The sequence below is a fragment of the Bidens hawaiensis genome, unplaced genomic scaffold (genome assembly GCF_021521415.1).
Source record: "Bidens hawaiensis isolate Kalapana, Puna unplaced genomic scaffold, B.hawaiensis_p1.1 tig00022487_1, whole genome shotgun sequence".
Taxonomy (NCBI): domain Eukaryota; kingdom Viridiplantae; phylum Streptophyta; class Magnoliopsida; order Asterales; family Asteraceae; genus Bidens; species Bidens hawaiensis.
Window position 1 is genome coordinate 230000 of NW_027493497.1, and position 23139 is coordinate 253138.

The window sequence follows — 23139 nt, forward strand, 5'->3', positions numbered from 1 at the left end:
AGTTGAGTAGACTCAGAATTGAGTCCCTCAGAGTTTGTTTTTTGAAATTTGTGATCCTTCCTTTCCAACGCATTCTTGTGTTGATTTCGCCTTTTATTAGATGCTGAAAAAGATTATACAATGCATTACTGCTGCCTCACCATCAATTCCACCCATCCCCTTTTGTTTACTCTACAAATTAATATTCCAACAATAATAAGTAAGTTTCGTTTACCTGCATTTGATTTCATTTCGATAATGGAAGAAGAACAAGACTACTATTATGATTATCATCACCAGGTCTAACTATGCTTTTACTCTTATTGTATTTAATAATAAACTTACTTTTTATTAGTTTATTTAAGTGTCATGTATTTGTTTCAGGGAGGAGATGATTTGGTATCTCCTCAGCATCATAATCATGGCTTTGATCATATGCTCTTTTCTTGGTCTCTTGCGGATATTTTGAATGAGGACTTTATTATTATTATTATTATTATTAATGTTGATGCATTTTGAGTAGGGATGATAATGGGTCGGCTTTAGGTAATCCGGCTCAAAACTTGTTGCGTATCTTCTGGTATATAATATTACATGGGATGCATTCTTTTCAGAATCAAAACAATGTTGACAATTGTGATAGCTGCATAATGCACTTGTACATATTGAATTACAGATAATCAAGGTAGTGTGTGAGGAAAAGTGTGGCGGTTACATAATTAAAGCATCAATTACAAATCTATTTAACTAACCAATAACCCAACTTAACTGAAAACCAACGAAACCGAACTGGAATTAACTGAAAAGAGGTTATTGATTGTTTTTTGTACCCACGGTTAACCGAAAATTGACCGAACCAAACCATTCATTTTTTCATATATTTTTAGCTTTTATACCTCCATTTCATGTGTTTCTTGTTTTATACTACCATTTTACGCGTTTATATATTAGTTTTATGTATTTATATCTCCATTTCATGTATTTATGCATGCATTTTTAAGTAATTTTTTTAGCCTAAATTTGATTTTGGTAATTAACCGAAAAACAAACTGGTTAATTTGTTTGAGATTAATAATCGAACCATGCACACCCGTAAGTGTATTATGCGGTTCTTGAGGTTCTTAACATTTTTTTTGGTTCTCATTCGACCATATCCCTATATTGCATACCGCATATATACTAAGGAGTAGAGGTGGCAATCTTGACCCAAACAATTTTAAATCGGTCAATTTGGGTTGTTTTAAAAATCATATGGGTTGGTTTGGGTCATAGATTTTAACTAAATGGGTAACTTGAAATTTCACTTTCTCATTTTCGGGTCAAAATGGGTCGACAAATTTAAAGAAATGGGTTGATGTGGGTTAGTGTCTTAAGGAAAAGTGGCAGACTCGGGTTGAAACGGGTTTTGGGTTGGAATGAGTTCGGTTTAGGTTTCGAGCCGACATGAGTTTTTGCACCGGACGGGTTGGGTTTCGGTTTCCTTTGTTTCTTTTTGGTTGGTTTCGGAGCACTGGACGGGTTGGGTTTCGGTTTCTTTTGTTTGTTTTTGGTTGGTTTCGGATTCGTTTTCGTTTTTTTGTTTCTTTTTGGTTGGTTTTTTCAGTTTTATTTCTATTCCGTTTCAGTTTTTTAGTTTCGGTTTGATCGATTTTTTCGATTTCGATCAATTCGGTCCAGTTTTGGTTTTTTGTTTCGTTTTCGTCGACTTTTCGGTTTCAGTTCGTTTCTCGTTTTTTTTTTTGGAACGAGGATAACGGGTGAAACGCTTTAGTTATTTTACTTTTTTTGTTTTTGATTTATATTTTGAGTTATGAATTTTTTTTTGAATTATTTTAGGGGTTTTTGATGTTAAAAAAAACCCCTAAAAATTCAAAAAAATTAATAAAAAATCATAACTCAAAATATAAAACAAAAACGAAAAATGTAAAAAACTAAAACGGTTTCTCCGTTGTTCTCGTTCTTCAAAAAAAAAAACCCGATCTGAAACCCGTTTTGACCCGTTTCGACATTGACCCATTCCGACCCTGACCCGTTCTGACGCAAACCAGTTCCGACCCGAACCAAAACAACCCGTTTTTTTAGTTGACTCATTCCGACCCTAACCCGTCCGACCCATAACTTGGTTCGAACCACCCAACCCATTTGCCAAGGAGTAAACATAAACAAGATTGGTAGGAACTAGGAATATAATCGGGTATATGTATATTATATACAGTATATGCTTAGAAAAAATAAAAGAGAAAGAGAATTGTGTCGGGCATATAATCGGGTAAACAGGTATATGCTATCGGGTAATTGGGTCAGGTAAACGTGTATACCACGAAATCCCATGCCCGATTATGGGTTTGGATTTCGTTGTCATCCCTAGTTTCAAGTGTTCATAAAACACTATCATGATTTTTGAAGCTTAACTGTTGTTGTTTGGATCATATATCGATAACATGAATCATTCTTGTAACTTGATATAGGTGGAGGCCATACCACTTACTTTCCAATCAGAACACCACTATGTTGGCTCTTTTGTTTATCCTTTGTTAGAGGAAACACGTGCTGAGTTGGCTTCATCTATGGAGGTCATGTATAGAGCTCCATACGCTGAAATAATTTCTTTAACCGAAACCAAACGTCATGGGAAAATGCTGCATGATGTTACTGTGGGAAACTGGAGAAATAAAGTTAGCGAACGTGGTAAAGAGCCTTACCGGACATTACCAGGTGATCTGCTTATTTTAGCAGATGGAAAACCCGAATCTGTTGAAGATTTGGAGCGTGTGGGAGGAACCTGGCTTTTTTCATTTGTTAATCAAATCAGTCAAAATGATGATATTGATGATGATGATAGTACATCAATACGCTTTAAAGTTAAAGCTGCACAACCTATTGAGTTCCAAGAGGGTATGTTTGTTGTTTTCTTGACCAATATCACAACCAACAAAAGAATCTGGAATTCTTTGCACATGCACCGAAATATGAATATCATCAAAGAGATTCTTTACACTAATTCTATTGTAAGAGTTTTGTTCAAATAACTCCAATAATATATATTTCAGTTGGTAATTTTGTTGATAATTGTGAATGTGCTGTTTACAGGCTAATGAGGGCTGCGATATTTGCTCTCTCGATAGCGATTTTTCTCAAAAGTTTGATTCACATGTTTTAGATCGGCTGAATGAATCACAAGCAGGGGCAATTAGGGTTGCTCTTTGTAAAAAAGAATGTAGCCACGGTTCATTCGTGGAGCAGATATGGGGGCCACCTGGAACAGGGAAGACGACAACTGTCAGTGTGTTGCTGTTTATTCTTTTGCAAATGAATCGTAGGACAGTTACGTGTGCTCCAACAAATGTGGCTGTAGTACATGTAGCTTCACGTGTGCTTAATCTGGTTAAGGAATCATCCAAAACTACAACCGCAAGTGGAGATTCTTTTTATTGTATCGGAGATGTGCTTCTGTTTGGGAACAAACAAAGGTTGAAAGTTGGTTCAGAGGTTGAAGAAATTTATCTGGAATATTGGGTTAAGAGGCTTACAGAGTGCCTTGGGTCTTTCACGGGTTGGAGGCTATGCATAAAGTCTATGGTTGATTTACTTGAAGATTCTGTTTCTGACTATCATGTTTTTGTGGACAATGTAAAACAACTTGCAGCTGAAAATGAAAAAGTAACTGAAACTACTGAGTTGGTAGTAAAATCATTCATCGAGTTTGTTCGTGATCGTTTCAGTTCGTGTCTAATTCCACTTAGGAGATGCATCTTAACATTTCTGACTCATATTCCAAAAAGTTTCATGAAGGAACGCAATTTCCAAATGATGGTTTCTCTTTTGGATGATTTAAGTTTGTTTAAGTCATTATTGTTTCAAGAAAAATTGGTTTCTGAAGAGCTTGAGCAACTTTTTACTTCTCAATCATTTCTAAATGAATTTGATGAGTCGATCGATATGCCATCAATCAATTTTGCTAGAACCAAGACGCTATCTGTTCTAAAAGCTTTGAACATATCTCTTCAAGGACTTGGTCTTCCGAGTGTCTTGAACAGTTTTGCAATAATGGACTTTTGTTATCAAAATGCTTCTCTTTTGTTCTGCACAACTTCTACTTCCTACAAGTTGCATATGGTTAAAATGAAGCCTTTGGAGATCTTGGTGATAGATGAAGCTGCTCAGTTAAAAGAGGCTGAATCCACTATTCCTCTTCAGCTACCGGGAATTAAACATGCGATTCTTATTGGAGATGAATGCCAGTTACCTGCAATGGTGTCCAGCAATGTAAGCCTATACTTCCTCTGTTTTACGTTCACTGTTGTAAAAGTTAAAGAAACCAGAAACTTTAAAGAAGCCAATATTGATAAATATATCTGACAGCTTTTAAGCTTCCTTTTAATAATTTTTTTGTTTGTTGACAGTTATGTGCTGAATCTGATTTTGGAAGAAGCCTGTTTGGCAGACTGAGCTCTTTGGGGCATTCTAAGCACTTGCTTGATGTGCAGTACAGGATGCATCCTTCTATAAGTTCTTTCCCAAATTGGAAATTTATCAAAATAATATTCTGGATGCTGAAAATGTGAAATGTAAAAGCTATGAGAAACAATATCTTTCTGGACCAATGTTTGGTTCATATTCGTTTATAAATGTTGTTGGTGGAAGGGAAGAAAAAGATGATGAAGAAAGAAGCCGGAGAAACATGGTTGAGGTTGCTATAGTGATTAAAATTGTACAAAATCTTTATAAAGGTATGCGAGTTTTTCATGTTTTATCATTTACACCGACATTTTGTTTTTACATTTTTTTTCTTCATATTTTTCTTCATAGTTTTGTTGCGGCCTTGATTTATGTATACTTATTATTCTAGAAAAGACTTAAAGAAAGTAGAATAATGTTGTAACACTTAAAACATAAGTAACTGTGAAATTTCTTTTAACATGAACTCAATTGCTGACATCTGTATCTGTTTGACGAATGCTTGATGAAACTTTTTTTTTTTATTATGTTATAGCATGGCAGGAGTCAAAGAAGAAACTTACTATCGGTGTTGTGTCTCCATATGCTGCACAAGTTGTTTCCATTCAAGAAAAGCTTGCTAAAAAGTATGAGAAAATTGATGGGTTCTCAGTAAAGGTGAAAACCATCGATGGTTTTCAAGGTGGTGAAGAAGATGTTATTATCTTATCAACAGTAAGATCTAATAAACATGAGAATGTTGGCTTTTTATCTAGCCCTCAAAGGACTAATGTAGCCTTGACCAGAGCACGGTATGATATATTTTTACAATCTTTACATATGGTTTTTATGGTTACCTTTTTTAGGAAGTATAATGTTGATCAAAATACATATGAATGAGTTGATTTGGGTTGAGTTTTGTCCAAACAGGCCGATTAAAATGTTTAGCTAATAGGGGGACGAGGTCAAACCAGTCAAAGCTGTCCAACAAAATACAACTTTATAGATTGCTTTATACAAATATTAATTATTTTTTAAGCTTTTAGTCTAAACTTGTCTTGGAACCTCTAGCCTTTTGTTTTCAGAAGTATATGTAACTCTGTTTATGTCTTCATTTTTTCTAGACACTGTCTCTGGATACTGGGCAATGAAAGAACCCTCACTAATAGTGAATGCGAATGGAACGCGCTAGTTTATGACGCAAAGACTCGCCATTGTTTGTTTGATGCTGATGCTGATGAATGCTTGCAGTCGACAATCATAGCTGCAAAGAAAGAACTGGACCAACTTGATGATCTGGTTAATGGCAATTGCGTGCTCTTTAAACATTCTAAATGGAAGGTATTGTATCTATATGCTTTTCTTTTTCCAACATAAAGTTATCTCATTATGTGATATATTTTATGCTTTTGCTCATCTTTTTTGTTGCACTTTTATCCCATCAGGTTCTTTTCAGTGACGATTTTAGAAAATCGTTTGGAAAGCTGACATTTGCTCGCTTAAAGAAGGTGGTTTTGAATCTTTTACTGAAACTTTCCGGTGGGTGGCGACCTAAAAACACAAGTGTAGACATGCGTTGCGAAAAATCCTCACAAATTCTGAAAAAGTTTAAAGGTTGAAGGGCTGTATATAATTTGTTCTGTTGACGTTATCAAGGAAGTCAAATACATACAAGTTTTAAGGGTTTGGGATATATTACCCTTAGAAGAAATTCCCAAACTCACAAAACGACTTGAGAGCATATTTTCCGCTTATACAGATGATTATATTAATCGTTGCACAGCAAAATGTTTGGAAAGGTGATGCTCATTTGCTGTCTACTAATTACTAAATTATAGTTTTTTAAATAGAGATCATACATGCTAATTTTCATTTTTTTTTTCGCGTTCAGGAATTTTGAAGTTCCTAGGATTTGGTCGGCCTCACAAGAATTAATAAAATATAATTCTTTAAGTAACTGTGAAGGTGACAGTGAAGCGGGCGTCAGTGCTGGTGATGGAAGGATTTATGTTGAAAACTCCAAAGTTAGTGAAAGCTTACTGCTCATGAAGTTCTACTCGTTGTCACGTGAGGTGGTGACCCATTTGCTTTCTGGTAAAGAACTTGACTTACCAATGCAAGTAACCGATGAGCAAATGGATATAATTCTTTTTGAGAAAAGTTCTTTCATAATTGGGCGATCGGGAACTGGTAAAACCATAATTTTGACTATGAAGTTGTTCCAAAATGATAATAATTTTCGCATCGCTTCTGAAGGGATTAATGAAGCAGAAAACAGTCGAATTAGGGATGCCAAAGTTGCTAATGACTCTGAAAGCAGTAAACCGAGTGTTCTTCGACAGCTTTTTGTGACAGTCAGCCCAAAATTGTGTTATGCTGTGAAGCAGCATGTTTCCCAACTTACAAGGTGAATAAATACCTGTCTTTTTTTTTTGCATTGGCTAATTTTCTGACATAAAAAATTGATGTATATGACAGTTATTCAAGTCATGGAAGTTCACCAGCTGAGATCAATCTTGAGGATGCAGATTCTACATCGGAATTCAGTGACATCCTGGACACATTTGTTGACATTCCCGTGAAGAAGTATCCTCTAGTGTTGACTTTTCAGAAGTTTTTACTGATGTTGGATGGCACTGTAGGGAGTTCATTTTTTGAAAGATTTACGGAGGCAAGAGAGGGTTCTCAGTCTAACCTTATAAGTTTAGGATCTGTTGCATTGCAAACTTTCATAAGACAGAAAGAGGTTACGTTCGATAGGTTTTGTTCATTTTACTGGCCTCACTTCAATTCAAATCATAAAAAGAAACTTGACCCCTCTCGAGTATTTACAGAAATAATTTCTCATATAAAAGGGGGCCTGCTAGCAGGAGAATGCAGTGATGGTAAACTAAGTTTAGAGGGATACTCTTTATTGGCTGAAACCCGTGGTTCCAAAGTAACCAAACAGAGAAGAGAGAACATTTATTCTCTCTTTCTAGCCTATGAAAGTATGAAAATGGAACGTGGGGAATTTGATTTGGGTGATCTAGTAATTGACCTTCATCACCGGTTAAAAAATTCAAGGTACGAAGGTGATCAGATGGATTTCGTTTACATTGATGAAGTTCAAGATCTTAGCATGAGGCAAATCTCTCTTTTTAAATATATTTGCCAAAATGTTGACGAGGGTTTTATATTTGCTGGTGACACTGCACAAACCATTGCTAGAGGCATTGACTTTAGGTTTCAAGATATTAGATCTTTGTTTTATACGGAGTTTTTAAGCTCCCGAAGAGCCGGGAAACAAGAGAAAGGCATTGTATCTGAGATCTTTCAATTGAAACAAAACTTTAGAACTCACGCGGGTGTTCTTGATTTAGCTCAGAGCGTCATTGACATTCTGTACTGTTACTTTCGTCACTCGATTGATATTTTGGAGCCTGAGACTAGTCTGATTTCTGGGGAAGCACCAGTCTTGCTAGAGTCTGGTAATGATGAAAATGCAATTGTGACGATCTTTGGTGGCAGTGGGAGTGGTGCAGAAATTGTTGGTTTTGGTGCTGAACAAGTGATTTTGGTACGGGATGATGTAGCAAAAACCGAGATTTGTGATTATATTGGAAAACAGGCTCTTGTTCTAACTGTAGTGGAGTGTAAAGGCCTTGAGTTCCGGGTCAGTTTCTTATTCTTTCTGTCACGAACCTATCATTTATTTTTATTTTTTTTAACTTTACTTTTCTTTTTAATGTTTTTGTTCCATGATTTATAGGATGTTCTACTCTATAATTTTTTTGGGACGTCTCCTTTGAAAGATCAGTGGAGGGTCATATATGAATACATGAAGGAGCGTGACTGGCTCGATGAGAAACTTGCTCAGTCGTTCCCTAGTTTCAGCGAGTCAAGACATAGTGTCTTATGTTCTGAATTGAAACAGTTATATGTGGCAATCACCCGCACACGACAAAGGCTTTGGATATGCGAAAATAAAGAGGAGCTTTCCAAGCCAATGTTTGAATACTGGAAAAGAAGGGGACTCGTTCAGATAAGAAAGCTGGATGATTCGGTGGCACAGGCAATGCGAGTTGCTAGCAGCCCTCAAGAATGGAGGGAGCGTGGAAAAAAGGTTTTTTTTGAAATATATTACTGTCGTAGTTTTTTATGATCTGTTATTTTATTACATTATTGACATGTTTTTATGATTATCATATGGTTTTCAGCTTTATTATGAGAATAATTTTGTGATGGCAACTATGTGTTTTGAAAGAGCTGGTGATATAAAGTGGGAGACTTTAGCCAAGGCTTCTGGTCTCAGAGCATCTGCTGATCAAATGCAGGGTACAAATCATGAAGCTTTTACAGGTTATGTTAGACAAGCAGCAGAAATGTTTGAATCTATTGGCAAACTTGCGCATGCTGCATCTTGTTTTTGTGATTTGGAGGAGTATGAAACAGCAGGTAACGGCGTTTCTAATCCTATATGCCTGTCTAAAAGTTTACTCAAACTAGTGCTTACAGTTCAACCCCTTTGGTGTCTAAAAGGTTATTTTAAATCAATTTTGATAAAAGATTTAGGTTATTGCTGTGATGATTATGTATTTATGTTCATAATCTACCTGACCCCTCTATCTTGACACATTGAATTTTGATCTCTTGTTTTTGTGTAGGAAAAATCCAGCTTAAGTGTGGAAAAATGAACGCAGCAGCAGAATGTTTTACTCTAGCAGGGTGCTATAGTGATGCAGCCGAAGCCTATGCAAAAGGAGACGAGTTTTCCATGTGTTTGTCAGTTTGCAGAAAAGGGAAGCTTTTTGATAAGGGTTTGCAGTTTATAGAACACTGGAAAGAGTTATCTACTGTTCAAAGCAAAGAATTAGAACTAATTGAACAAGAGTTTTTGAAGAGTTGTGCCCTCGATTTCCATGAGCATAAAGATCTTAAGTCCATGATGAAGTTTGTTCGTGCCTTTTGTTCTATAGAGTCCAAACGTGTGTTCTTAAAGTCATTAGGCTGCCTTGACGACCTTTTGGTTTTGGAAGAAGAGTCCGGCAATTTCCTTGATGCTGCTGAGCTGGCAAGGTCTTGGGGTGATGTTTTGAAAGAAGCTGATCTTTTGGACAAGGCTGGTTGTTTTAAAGATGCAACGGTTCTGTTAGTTTGGTATGTGTTCTTTTGCTCGTTATGGGGAAATAGCAACAAAGGTTGGCCATTGAAGCAGTTTGCTCAGAAAGAAGAGCTTTGTGACAAAGCAAAATCACTTGCAAAAATGTTGTCAGACGATTTCTATGAATTTGTTTGTAGTGAGCTTAAAGTAGTCTCTGTTCAGCATGACAGCTTGCACGAGCTCAAAAAAGATTTTCAAGTTTCTCAGAGAAACAAGAGTTTAAGGGGAGAAATCTTTATTATTAGAAAAATCTTGGATTCTCATACTCGTTTGAATTCTTCAAGGTATGATTGGGAGGATGACTTACCGGTTGATGTTAATAAGCACTGTGAGAACAAGATTTGTCAGAACCAAGTTTCTGTTAGATCGCTTGTTTTTTACTGGAATGCATGGAAGGAAAGTGTCCTGGATATATTTGAGTGTCTTGAAAGCTTCCACAAAGAAGAACAAAATGAACACGAGGGCTGTGTTAACTTTATTTTAAATTATTTTGGGGTGAGGAAGCAGTTTCTAAAAGGCAATATTGTTTACGTGTTGGTCAATGAGCAGGCTGATTGGATAAGAAATGCGGGTCAAAAGGGTCTTCAAAAGAACGGGAAGCTTCTAACTATGAATGTCAAGGATTTGGTGATTTCTATAAGGTCTTATTGGCAATGTGAATTAGTTTCTGTGGGTGTTAAAGTGCTTGAAGTTCTTGAAGGTCTTTATAAGTCAAAGTCAAACGGTACTGCATTTCATCAAAGCACATCCCTTCTTCATATGTTTGAGGTTTCTAAGTTTCTCAGACTGCAAGTATCATCATCATCATCATCATCATCGTACTCAGTATATCCCACCAATAGCAATGCTATGGTAGGGTCTGAGGAGGGTAAGATGTAGACAGCCTTACCTCTATCCCATAGGGATAGAGAGGCTGCTTCCGGTGAGACCCCCGGCTCGATAGTAGTTTTGAATCAAGCCTTGGACATAAGACACATAACACTCAACATCGGGACACCGGCTGATTGGAACATGTGCCCTTGTCTTTCGGCTATCAACGCCACCACATGATGCCTGATTAACCTTCCGCCACTTTTAACGTTATTTTCACGTGATTAGTAAAATAACGTCAAAATTAGTGCAATTTTACTTTTGCCCACCCAAGGGTTCACACATATATACATTATATGTGCGCACCGCAAGCAGGGCGTATAGACTGCAAGTATGTTAACCCCAAAGATACAAGGAAGCTGGAAAGATAACTAGGGATTTCTTCAAATTATTTTGATCTCGTGTTTCCATTAGACTGGCGAAGATCGGTCTCTGATGGTTTAATTTCGTTAAGGGACACTGATCTGTCTCATAATTTGCTTGAGGAGATTATTCGTCAAAATGTTAACATGAAGGGTGGTGTCATCACCTATCGGACAATCGGGAGGGTGATGATGATAAGTCTTGGTTCTAGAAAACCTGCAGCACTTTACGAGCATATAACTACACGGATTCAATGGAATCCCGCATGGAAGCAATGTTTTGAGATATTCATGAATGGTGGCTTTAAAGATGTTTATGTTTCTCAAGCACTACTTAGTGCTTTGGAAGATACTTTTCGAGCCAATTGGAGAATTGCCAATTACATGTCACCTCACAGTTTTGTTTATCTCTTGGAAAGCCTTTATTTTATAACATCTTTCTATTCTAGAATCTTTTTCACCACAAAGTCTTCTTTTGTTGGATGGTTCACACACGTTCACTCTATCACAATCTATTCGGCATCCCAACAGATAGTTTCTAATGCAACACACTTTATTGTTCGACTGATTCAACAGATTCTCTACAATAAAAGTGATACTAAATCATGGATTCAAAGTTCTGGTATTACGTTCTCTAATTACCATCGATTGTTATCTTTGAAGCTGGTTATGATGCTGGCTTTAATCTGTCTGCAAGTATCAGACTGTTCTCAAGTACTACTTGATTTGCTGTTTGGAAATAATAATGTTGCTTATTTGCTTCCAAGGGAGTTCGTGACTTGTCTTTTAAAGAGGAGAAAGGGCCGTTACTTGAACATGCATCCAGAAGTGGTTGCAGAGGCGTTTATGAGCGTAAATGATTCTCTCCTAATCGTGTGCACGGGCAATGCCAATCCAAGAATCCATGCTCCTGGTGCTCTATTTGTGGACCTTAGGAAATCTAAGGAGGAGATAATGGGTGTATTATTTCCAAGAAAAACTGTACCTTCAAACGATGATGATACTGTGGTGATTCCCGAGGCACAATCTTTAAGCACTTCACTGGATGATAATCTGAATGTGAATCCTGTGGAACTGCAATTTAATTGGAAAGTTCTTGAAGAGATATCTAAAGCTATAAATGAGAAGCGGGATGTGACACTGAACACCTTACCTGCTGCACCTATGATGAAGGTAATATTGTATCATTTTGGTTGTAATGAAAAATTTTGTTAGTTTACTTTTATCATCATTGGTGTGTGTTTAATGTTTTGCTTTCAGAAAGAATTGGATAAGAATATAAACATATTAGCTACTGCTCTTGCGGACAAACAATTCTGTGCTGGAAAAGATGAAAGTGTTGTACATGAAGCAATGGATGCAAATACTCATCTAGAGTTGCTTTCTTCTGCATTTGGCACACGGTTATACTTAACACTCTTGTGAAATTTGATGCAGTTTTTATTATTGATTAATGTGTTTTAACACATAATAAGTTTTTTTTGTTTTTTTTTAATCTTTCAGTCAAACAATTATGGAACATTCAGATTTTATGAAGATGGTGCAAGGGTTGGTGGAAAATGTGCAGTGTCTTAGGCCAAAAATAGACGGTTTCTTGAACGATTCTGTCACGAGTCAGGAGTCAAAGATTGAGCAAATGGTAGTGTCAGAGACAACTGAGGTTGGACGAACGAGTGAGGAGAAGAATAATGCCAAGGGAACCGGCGCAGTGGTAGAAAATCAAACCGGTGGTGGTCACACTCAGGGTGCAAAGAACAATAAAGGGAAGAATAATGCCAAGGGAACCGACGCGGTGGTAGAAAATCAAACCGTTGGTGGTAACACTCAGGGTGCAAAAAACAATAAAGGGAAGAATAATGTCAAGGGAAACGGCGCAGTGGTAGAAAATCAAACCGTTGGCGGTAACACTCAGGATGCAAAAGGCAAGAAAGGGAAGAAAAAGAACAAAAAGAACAAAGGTAAAAAGTAATGATATGGAAGATCATGTCTTTTGAGTTTGAAAATCTAAACTTGTGTATACACTGGGAACATATTTAAGGTCATGCTTGCCTTGGGTTGTGTAGACTGGTGTCAAGTTTTTGGCTGTGAAAATTATGATCAAACTATGTTTGTAGAGTCTAATGGGAAATGTGTCTAGTTTTGTTTACAAGTAAATCCCAAACTGCCATGTTGCTAGTGATTCGGCTACTTTGGTTTTTATGATCGCCCTTTACTATTAATTATTACAAAAAGATATGGAGGGAGTGTTTATAGACGGATGCTGGTCGTCTTAATCGTCTAGCCGTGTTACTAAATCAGCGGTTGCGTTGGTTGAAATTGGAAATACAAGTGCTATGGCATGCCAACTAAAACTAAATTTGACTCTAACAAGACAACTTGGTGGCTGGTCAATCAAAATTGCAACAGGGTATATATTTTGGGACCAGGTTGGCATCACTGGTCCACCGTAGCAATCTGTATTATAGTTACCAATGTGGCAATTTGTGTGATATGTTACTTTGGTGGTTGTTTGTAAGTGGACTGAGATGGTAATTTTGACTTATTTTCTTTTTGCCAATGTCAATTTTGTTTGACTTTGGAATCCAAAATGCTAAAACTGTGAGAATCAGAGAGATTATATTAGGTGGGAAAAAGCAGTATGAAAATTGCAATAAAAAAGAAACAGTTACTTTTGGGCAAAGTTAGACAAGCCAAAGTTGAGGTCGTCATCGACGTCGTCGTACTAAAGCTATGGTATGGTCTGAGGGTAAGATGTAGACAGTCTTACCTCTGGTCCATAAGAACAGAGAGACCCCCGGCTCAATAGTGGTTCCGCATCAATCAAGCCTTGAACATAAGGCACATAACACTCGACCATCAAGACCCAACCGATTGGTGCATGCACTCTTGTCTTTCGGCTATTAACGCCACCACATGATTCCTGATTAACCTTTCGCCACTATTAATGCTATTTTCACGAAACTATAAAATAACGTTAAAATTAGTGCAATTTCACTTTACCCGCCCAAGGGCTCACGCATATATACATTATATGTGCGCATCACAAGCAGGGCGTATTGGTTCATCAGATGGGCTGGTGGGCTCACGCAATCAGATTATTTTGATGATGATGGATAATGTCGCGTTGGGTCATGTTGAAGTGGTGGGCTCACGTAATCAGATTGCTGAGAGAGAGAGAGAGAGAGAGAGAGAGAGGCTGCTATTGTTATATGGTTCATCAGATGGGCCGAGAGCAATCCCAATAAGGGTGTTGATTTAGTCGGGTGACCATTTATGGTTTAGAAAGAGTTTAGGTGTTAGGCCATACAACCGGTCATTTTTGGTATAAACTTTTTGAGAATTCGGGATTAGCTTGGTATTGCTTGGTACGATACCAGTATTTTATTGAATTTTTGCTTCCAGTACTAGTACCGTACCGAATATTTTCAATACCGGTACCAGAGGTGCACATTCCGGTTAACCGAAAACCGGTGTTTTTCCTAACCGTTTTTTTTTTGGCGGGAAATAACTGGTTAGACCGGTTAATCGGGTCGGGTACTAACTGGTTTTGAAAAATTAATAAAAAAAGAAAATCGGTTAACCGGTCGGTTATTAACCGGTTAAAAACCGGTTTTTAATAAAATAATAATAAAAAAAATCGGTTAACCGGTTTTGAAATCAAGAATATATACCGGTTACTAACCGACGGTTAGGATCGGTTAGTAACCGATTAGCTTTTCAGTTAGGAACCGGTTAATCGATTTCTGTGTGCACCTCTAACCGGTACCCATTTTGGGGATTTTCAGGATCAGTATATGTGGTAGCTCATCCCTATTAGGCCAGAACTTTAGATCTGTTGTAATGGGCCCAGTCTAGTTGGAAATGGGCCGGACTTGTCTAAAGCCCAAATGTTAGGCTTGTAGTTTTATTTGTTGCTACATTTTTAAACGTACAAGTACATCTCCAATAGATTAATTCCTTATTATTATTATTATTATTATTATTATTATTATTATTATTATTATTATTGTCTTTGATTTTGTTAACTATTTGTTTTTGGGTTTGTGGGTTAAATATTGTATTATAAAATTCCATTAAGTCCCAGAGGGGATCTACTTGTCACAGGCAACGAAATTAATGCAGGTCTAGTTATTGTTTTATGATATATAACATGTTTAATCAAGGTCCATGATAATATGATATACTATTTCCATTTCCATCATATAACATATAATCGATCAAATGCTTCATTAATTCATATATATAGGCAGGCACATGCCTAGATCATATTATGCAAATCTTTCTATAGCTAGAAACTAATTAACCTAGAAATTAACCGTTGACTAATTTCCATGCTTTATTCCTCTAATAATCTTCAAGATATATAATATTAGCTCAAAACAGTGTTCCCCTTGTTTAAGCATAGTCTTTGCTGTCTAAGCACCAACAATAAAAATCGGACCTTGAGATTCCAAACAGTTCATCAGGACACATCCTCTCAAGCTCGCTTTGTCTCCATGAAGCAAAGTTATTCTTATTTTGTGGGTCGGTAGCAAGTGGATAGTTCTCATTTCTATGAGCTTGTGATCTCATCCGCCTGTAAAGCCTCATCGTTGCAACACAATCTTCATAAGGATCTTGTATGCCAACTTGAATATCATACCTGTTTAATGAAATATCGCGATCCATTAGCATACTTAAAGTGGATCATTTTAGTCATTAAACTTGTATAAACATCAAGGTGTAACCAAGATTACCCGAGGTATGCTTTTGTGAGATACTTAAGTGAGTTGCTGAGCTTGCTAGTCTTCATTAGGGGTGGATAGTTTGCTGTATCTCTGTATATAATAAAAACCAAATATTTAATTATAAACATCAAGAACCATGATAAATAGTCATGCATATTTATAAGTGATAGTCTACAAAAAGATGCTCACTTGCCTTAATTTAACTGCAGGGTACTCCAACTCCAAGCATTTAAGGTCATGATCCAAACCATGACCTACAAGAATCCTTGCTTTCCCGCCTCTTGGGCGAATCTTCCATATTGGTTCCCCATTGCACAAGAAATCTTGAATCTTTCTTTGAACTTGTCTTAGTGGCATTGCATCCCTAAGGTATTCGGGCCGAATGCCAGTTGTCTCATACCTATGCATTTTCAAAACCCCTTTTAATTTGTGTAACACTTGCATAAAATGAGTAATGTATGGCAACTTTTTATTGCGAGAACAAAATGGACAAATCAAAATCGTTTAATTATATATATCATTGGTTCATATTTTTTAAGAATTTACTTATGACATAAAAATGTGTACATCATGTAATAAAAAATCATTAAACTAATTTGTTCATATGCATTTTACCTACACATGTGTAGGTAGGTAATATAAATAAACCGCATGTTCTCATATATACATAGTTATTTGAATTTTAGGAAGGTTAAATAAAGATTGCATTTCAACCAGCATTTTCTTATATTTTATAAAATTTTAAATTTAAAAGAAAAAATTATTCTGTTTATCCTTTTCTCTAAAAAGTTGCATTCTAAGAAGTAAGAACCAAGAGAAAAAGATACCTGTAGTGTGTAACAGGGAGGTATGGCTTGACATAGGACTGGAATAATATGTTCTCACATTCATCAATGATGCATACTTTTGCACAAAGATCCAAAGAACCATCAGTACCACCACCAACCATTTTGCAAGCAAGTGCAACTGCCCTTGATTTCCCGTTATCGATTCTTAGGTCATCTTGGATGCCTAAGTTAGCAAATCGGTATAGTAGAGCCTGAGGTAATTAACAAGGGTCAAGGGGACTTAGTATCTTGATTAGCATACAAACAGACACATATCTATAGAAAAAATCAAGATCAAATATTGATTACATTATTTCCATATGATAGTTGGCATGCATCATGGTGAACTCTGAGAGCGTTGCGGTTGCTAAGGATGGTTAAGCATATGTCACAACCATGCTCGCGAAATACCCTTTCACATTCAACCTTTGGTAATGGTCCTGTGAAAGAAGAAAGTAACATAAGCATTTGTGAGTGTAAATTAGTCAAAAGTTTGAGACATGATGCAATCACTCCAACAAATCTATATCATGTAGATAATTATACCTATAAGGTGTTCTCGAAGAGATTCAAATGATCGGGAGCGTTTTCCACAAATTCCACAAATGGGCTCATGAACCGAGTGGTATGAGGTCCTCATGTGTTCCACCAAGTGCTCCTTTTTGTTGAACTGTCTATAGCAGGATGCACACTTATTCCTGGCCAAAAAGAAAATGTCATAAGATACACGTTTATGGCAACATAACATTTATTTAAGTAGTATAATTCTTTATTATGTTGAAAGTTGTGACAACATGTACACTGATTATTTTTCTTATTAATAAGAATATAACATTCCTAAACACCCTCAACCGAAACGTATATAAGCAGATAAACGATTCATATTAGACAATTTGTGTGGTAATGTGAAATTGCGAACGGGCGTAATTTTATGCTTGTTACCTTAGAGTCTCTTGAGGATCCATTACACTAACAACTTTGATGTCAATGAACTTGAGTTCTTTCTTGTAGTTTTGTAGGATGAGTAGAAATGCTAAGAGGAATGCTTGAGGAGCAAATGACAAGATGCACAAGGTATTTATAAGCAGAAAAAGAGTAAAAAAAAAAAAAATTATGAAATGGTTGAAATTATATAGCTATGTTCTCATCATTTATCCTAGTCCGAGACAAAACTAAAGAAAACATAGTCAAGAGTTACAAGGTGGATCCGGCCAACATGAGAATCGAAAATGACTGATTCCTTAAGATTAGGACCTAGTTTGAGTTAAGGTCTCATGGTCTTTTGAATGTTTCACTGCATATACTTCATTCTAAGAACATGCATGATAATCCAATGTGGGCCCATTTCAAATCTTATTGAATAATTCCACTCCTGTTTGAGATTAGTTGCTGTTGTTTACTTTATTCCTTGCTGACAACTTGCCACTACCCTTTGGGGTGAGATACCATGCACATGAGGTTCTCAAACATAAAATCTAAGCTCAAACAGGAGTGGAATTATTCAATAAGATTTGAAATGGGCCCACATGAGGTTCTCAAACATAAAATCTAAGCTTAATCTATAATTTCACACTATTATTACATGCATACACTAATAAAACACGTGAGTTGATGTAGCAGGGTTAAATAGGTAATATATCCGAAGGAGTCTTAGAGAAAACTTCTTAAAATGAAGCAAAGATTCCACAAAACAAATTCGTTTTTATCTTTATTTTAGAGTAAAGTGTCATTTTCGTTCTTGTGGTTTGGCAAATAATGTGAATTTAGTCCAAAAAGTTTATTTTTTGCATATGGACCATCCACATTTTCTAATTCTTGCCAATTACATCCAAATCACTAACCCCGTTAAATTTAATCATTAAGTCAATGGTAGACATGTCTTTTTCATTCTTTCTTTATTATATGAGTAAAGTGCTAAAATCGTCCCTGAGGTTTGGTCACATTTGTGAATTCGTCCAAAAATATATTTTTTTCGCAATTAGACCCTCAATTTTTCCCAATCGTTGTCAATTCCGTCCAAATTATTAACTCGGTCTAAATTCAACGTTAACGCAGGGGTGCTACTGTCCTTTTACACGTTTTTTTACATTATTATTATTATTATTATTATTATTATTATTATTATTATATGTTTGTTCGATGACATATATAACATCTCACGATTCCTATGTTTGAATCCAACATAATATCCGTTTATTTATTCTTCTTTATTTTTAGTTATATAAAGGGTTTAGCTCAATGTAATAATAAACAATAATGTAAACAAACATGTAAAAGGACAGTAACACCCATGAGTTAACATTGAATTTAGACCGAGTTAACAAATTGGACGAAATTGGCAAAGGTTGGGAAACATCGAGGGTCTAATTGCGAAAAAAAATATTTTTGGACGAAATTCCCAAATATGACCAAACTTCAGGGACGATTTGTAACATCCCGAAATTTCCAAGTAATATTAATTATGTTACTTAATAATAGAGAGAAAGTTTACCCGGGTTATCAGGAAATAAATAATAAAATAGGAGTTGGTATGGGTCGGGCTAGCGTTGGGTAATGGATGTGGGTTGTGGACTTGGATTAATTAGGATGGGTTAAATGAGAATGGGCCTTAGGTCCATGGGATCTCAGGGATATAAATACCCTAACACCCCAAAATATCTTCATTCTATCTTTATCCAAGCACACTCCACACACACATACACTAACTTCGCCGGAACCGGGCCGAGCCAAGGGAAGAATCGGACTGATCCGAGAGTGAGAGAGGGCGACTAGTTGCGTTAACAAGTTAAAGGAAATCCAAACAAGCCCAAAAAGGTATGATTCTTGATCTTTAAAGTTTAAAGATCCAAGCTTTTTAGTGTATAAACGACCAAAAAATGGTCGGGTAGCGTAGTGGGTGATATTGAACCAGAGCAAGGGTGTTAAAATCGCTCGAAATGCCGATCAGAAACTAAAACAGCGGCTGCCTGGGCAACTTCGCCTTCATCTGAGCAACTTCGCCTTCAAAGTGACGAACTTCGCCTGCAAGCTAAGTTCGCCTGATGAACTTCGCCTGCAAGCTAAGTTCGCCTGATGACAACTTCGCCTGAAGCCAAGTTCGCCTGATGGCAACTTCGCTGTAAAGTTAAGTTCGTCTAACTGGTAACTTCGCCTGAAGCCAAGTTCGCCTGATGGCAACTTCGCTGTAAAGCTAAGTTCGACTAGCTGGTAACTTCGCCTAAAGCTAAGTTCGCCTAAGGTTAACTTCGCCTAAAGTCAAGTTCGATTAGAAAATAAATTAAAAACCTAATGAAAAATGTGTTAAGACAGTTAATGTAAATAAAATTTTTCCAAGCTGACCTGGCAGCTCGACCCCAGCCAGGGGCTCTGCCCCTTGGACCCTGCTAGGGGCTGCCGCCCCTAGACCCCGCTGCCAGGGGCGCTGCCCCCGGACCCCCGTTCGTTGTGGGTAGTAGTTAAGACTGGAAAGATGATATGAGTAGTGATAGTTGTTTGATACGTGTACTTGTTATACAGTCAGCCGTGCACAGCTGAAGAAAGGGATTACGATTAACGGTGAACGTAACCGTGTTCAGGTGAGTTTCTAACCCCATTCCTTGTTATGTTTTCGGGGCTGTGTGCATACTCGATGTGTTGTTAATACATTTATCCTAAGTGATAAGTGTATGTCATATGTGATATGTGTGATAGATATGAATGATTGTTTGTCGGTACGCGAACGATCTTCGGATATTGCGCGTACTGTCAGGTTAAAAATAAAGGTACGAATATTATATATCGAAGATGTATGAATATTTCAAATGAATACTTGTCGGGGCGTGAACGATCTTCGGATATTGCACGTAACGACAAGGGGTATGGTTGTTAAATGAATGAGGTAAAAAATGCCTAGAGTGTTCTTATGTTATAATGTAAGTATGTGTATATAGGTACACGAATGGCATGTGAGTTCTACGTTCGACATAGTAAGTTAGGATGGCAAATCCCTCTAGCTTCTGTCGGACATAGACTCGGCTGGTGATGGCGTAGTTAAGGACTGCGAGCCTTATATGTGAAGTAGATGATATATGTAAACGTAGATAAGGACTGCGAACCTTATACGTAATGTAGATAGGCGTCAGCATAGGAAAGGACTGTGAACCTTATACGTGCTGTATTTGTAGCATAGGGGAGGACTGCGAACCTCGTACGTGCTATGAATTAGGTTGCAACATAGGGAAGGACTGCGAACCTTGTACGTGTTGTGGATGTATTTCAGCATAGGAAAGGACTGTGAACCTTATACGTGCTGATTTTGTAGCATAGGGGAGGACTGCGAACCTCGTACGTGCTATGAATTAGGTTGCAACATAAGGAAGGACTGCGAACCTTGTACGTGTTGTGGATGTACTATGGTATAGGGAAGGACCGCGATCCTTGTACGTACCATAAATGGTGAACATAGGTAAGGACTGCGAACCTTGTACGTGTTCACGACCTTGAGTACAGGTATAGACGGTGAACTATGAACGTACTCTCGGTAGACTGAGGTTAGTGATTGTAGATATGTATGTATGTATGGTAGCAAGTATGTATGTAGAACAGAAGGGTAACTAGTGAAGTATGGATATGTATCTACGGATATGTGTGTATGTGTATGTATTGTATGGCGTTCGATTAACTAGAACTCACTCAGCGTAGCTGACTTTTAGTATGCACGCAGGTGAGCTGATTATAGAGTTAGCATGAGGATGACACACGGCATGGATTGAACGGCTGGCATCTGAAGAAAGAAGTAAAGATGTTTTAAATATAAAGTTTTGTGTTATGGTATCAAAGAAAAGATTTAATGTTTTGTAACAAATGATTGATGTTTTATATTCCGCGAAAAGTTTTAATAAACTCTGATTTGAAGAACTGTGTTTATGAGTAAATCCGACGCTAAAGTAGGGTCACCGGGTTCGGGGCCTTACACGATTTTAGCACTGTGCTCATATAATAAAGAAAGAGTGAAAAGACATGTCTACCCTAACTTAACGATTCAATTTAACGAGGTTATTGATTTGGATGTAATTGGCAAGAATTGGGAAACGTGGATGGTCCATATGCAAAAAATAAACTTTTTAGACTAAATTCGCATTATTTGCTAAACCACAAGGATGAAAATGACACTTTACTCTATATTTTATTATATATATCAAGAAAACAAATTAAACAAGGATTACAAGCTTTTTTTCTTATAAGCATTAGCCTAAGAATTCATGTGCCCCGGTCGAGCTAGAAAAAATATATCCCTTAGGCCTTAACGAACTAAATAACGCAAACTAATTTTTGTTTAAACGAAGATTAAAGTCGTAACAATAAACACAACAATTAGCAAAATATGGAATTAAAATGAGTTTATCTCGGTAGTAGGCTTCTAAGTGTTTGTGTGTGTGTGTGTAATATCGAGAACTTTTTAAACGTTTTGTGACCCCGAAAAAAGTGCCCCTACCAAACGCTCACATTGCCCCTCCCCAAGGCCTCCTCTGTTTATAACAATTGGAAATCAAACAAAATATTAGTGTATTACAAGTGGCATATATATATATTATATGCGTAATAATACGTAGTAGTAAAACGTATTACAACCTTAACAACAACGTAAATATACATATACATCTATACATATATATGTGTATGGATTCATAAGGAAGGAATCATGAGAAAACTGAAAAGATATGAGAAAACTACTACTGACCAATCAATTTTTTTTTTTATTTTCCTTTTATTATAAGACTAGAAATGTAAAAAAAGACCAAAACATATAGCTCACGAAGTCACATATATGTAATCGGTTTTCTCGAGCTATGATCATCCGAAATTCGTAGAGAAAAGGCGACGAGTTGCGAAACGAGCCTTTTAATCAGACACCCAAGGTAACCTAATGTTTATGAGAAATGAGCCTTCTAATCGGAACCTAAATACGTACAAAGGGTGAGGCAATGACCCTAATGAGGACCAAGATGGCTGTGAAAACTAAGATAGTCAAGATCGTTGTCAAATCGGACTAATCAAAGAAGAACCAACGATCTTCAAAGGTAAAGAATGATAGATCACAAATTAAGTGTTATCGTTGTGATAAGCTAGGTCACTTCACATGTGTAGGTCCTCTAAATGGATCTCAAGACTTTACTCGGATCAATCCGTGTTGTTGGTTAGCGGAAATCACCAACGACACTCGGATCTCGGATCTTAGTTTGTTTATGTTAAAGAGAGAAAAAGTGGAGATGGAGAGAACTTGCTTTTTATTTCCAAGAGTTTCTCTTGAATGAGAGTGTTGTGAAAGAGTTATGGAGACTTGGGTAAAGTGCCCTTTATATAGGGTCCCCATTTCTCCAAACTTTACATAATAAACCTACAAAATAAACGTACCGAGTACGTACTACACCGATTAAAGCAAAATAAAACGACATATACAATCCTAAAAACAATATATAATATTGACCCTACAATCTCCCTCTAAGATTGAGTATGTCGTGGAACCTTCGTCAAGTTCTTTGCTTCGTTTTTATTTCTTGAAACTTAGTTCTTGTCTTGATCCAGGATCTTGAACCAGATTGGATCTTGAACAGTTCTTTATTTTCTAGTCTTGTAGACTTGAATTTCCATCTTATTTCTAGGAATGATCGGCAACAGCAAATTTTAGAAACATCAGATGCGGGAGGCTCGACATCTAATTTTCTTTTGTTGACTTTCTTGAGCCGACTGGTTTCTTTCCTTGTCTTCAGATACAATCAGTTCCTTTTTAAGTTCAACCACCAACTTTCACGTTC

The 23139-nt window shown here is 36.8% G+C and overlaps 4 protein-coding genes across 4 annotated transcripts; 3 read left to right on the forward strand and 1 right to left on the reverse strand.

Annotated features, from left to right (window-relative positions):
- The first annotated feature begins 2451 nt into the window (after nt 1-2451).
- LOC143565602 (helicase sen1-like) lies at nt 2452-6035 on the forward strand. Its single transcript, XM_077052531.1, is given in 7 exon segments — nt 2452-2987; nt 3070-4245; nt 4383-4500; nt 4503-4709; nt 4973-5228; nt 5541-5757; nt 5862-6035. Coding segments are annotated over 7 exon segments (2589 nt in total). The 5' UTR covers nt 2452-2546.
- On the forward strand, nt 6034-10873 carry LOC143565609 (uncharacterized). Its single transcript, XM_077052536.1, has 7 exons — nt 6034-6215; nt 6308-6823; nt 6895-8071; nt 8168-8521; nt 8616-8853; nt 9063-10384; nt 10844-10873. Exons 2-7 carry the CDS (start codon nt 6462-6464, stop codon nt 10871-10873), a joined length of 3483 nt encoding a protein of 1160 aa, XP_076908651.1. The 5' UTR covers nt 6034-6215; nt 6308-6461.
- LOC143565610 (uncharacterized) lies at nt 10756-12760 on the forward strand. Its single transcript, XM_077052537.1, has 3 exons — nt 10756-11964; nt 12052-12212; nt 12295-12760. The coding sequence occupies exons 1-3, from the start codon at nt 10939-10941 to the stop codon at nt 12758-12760; spliced, it is 1653 nt and encodes a 550-aa protein (XP_076908652.1). The 5' UTR covers nt 10756-10938.
- A 2426-nt stretch (nt 12761-15186) lies between these two features.
- On the reverse strand, nt 15187-17310 carry LOC143565612 (RNA exonuclease 4-like). Its single transcript, XM_077052539.1, has 7 exons — nt 17288-17310; nt 16892-17043; nt 16655-16785; nt 16346-16557; nt 15712-15918; nt 15528-15608; nt 15187-15433 (listed from the first exon to the last, which is right to left on the reverse strand). The coding sequence occupies exons 1-7, from the start codon at nt 17308-17310 to the stop codon at nt 15187-15189; spliced, it is 1053 nt and encodes a 350-aa protein (XP_076908654.1).
- Nucleotides 17311-23139: the final 5829 nt, after the last annotated feature.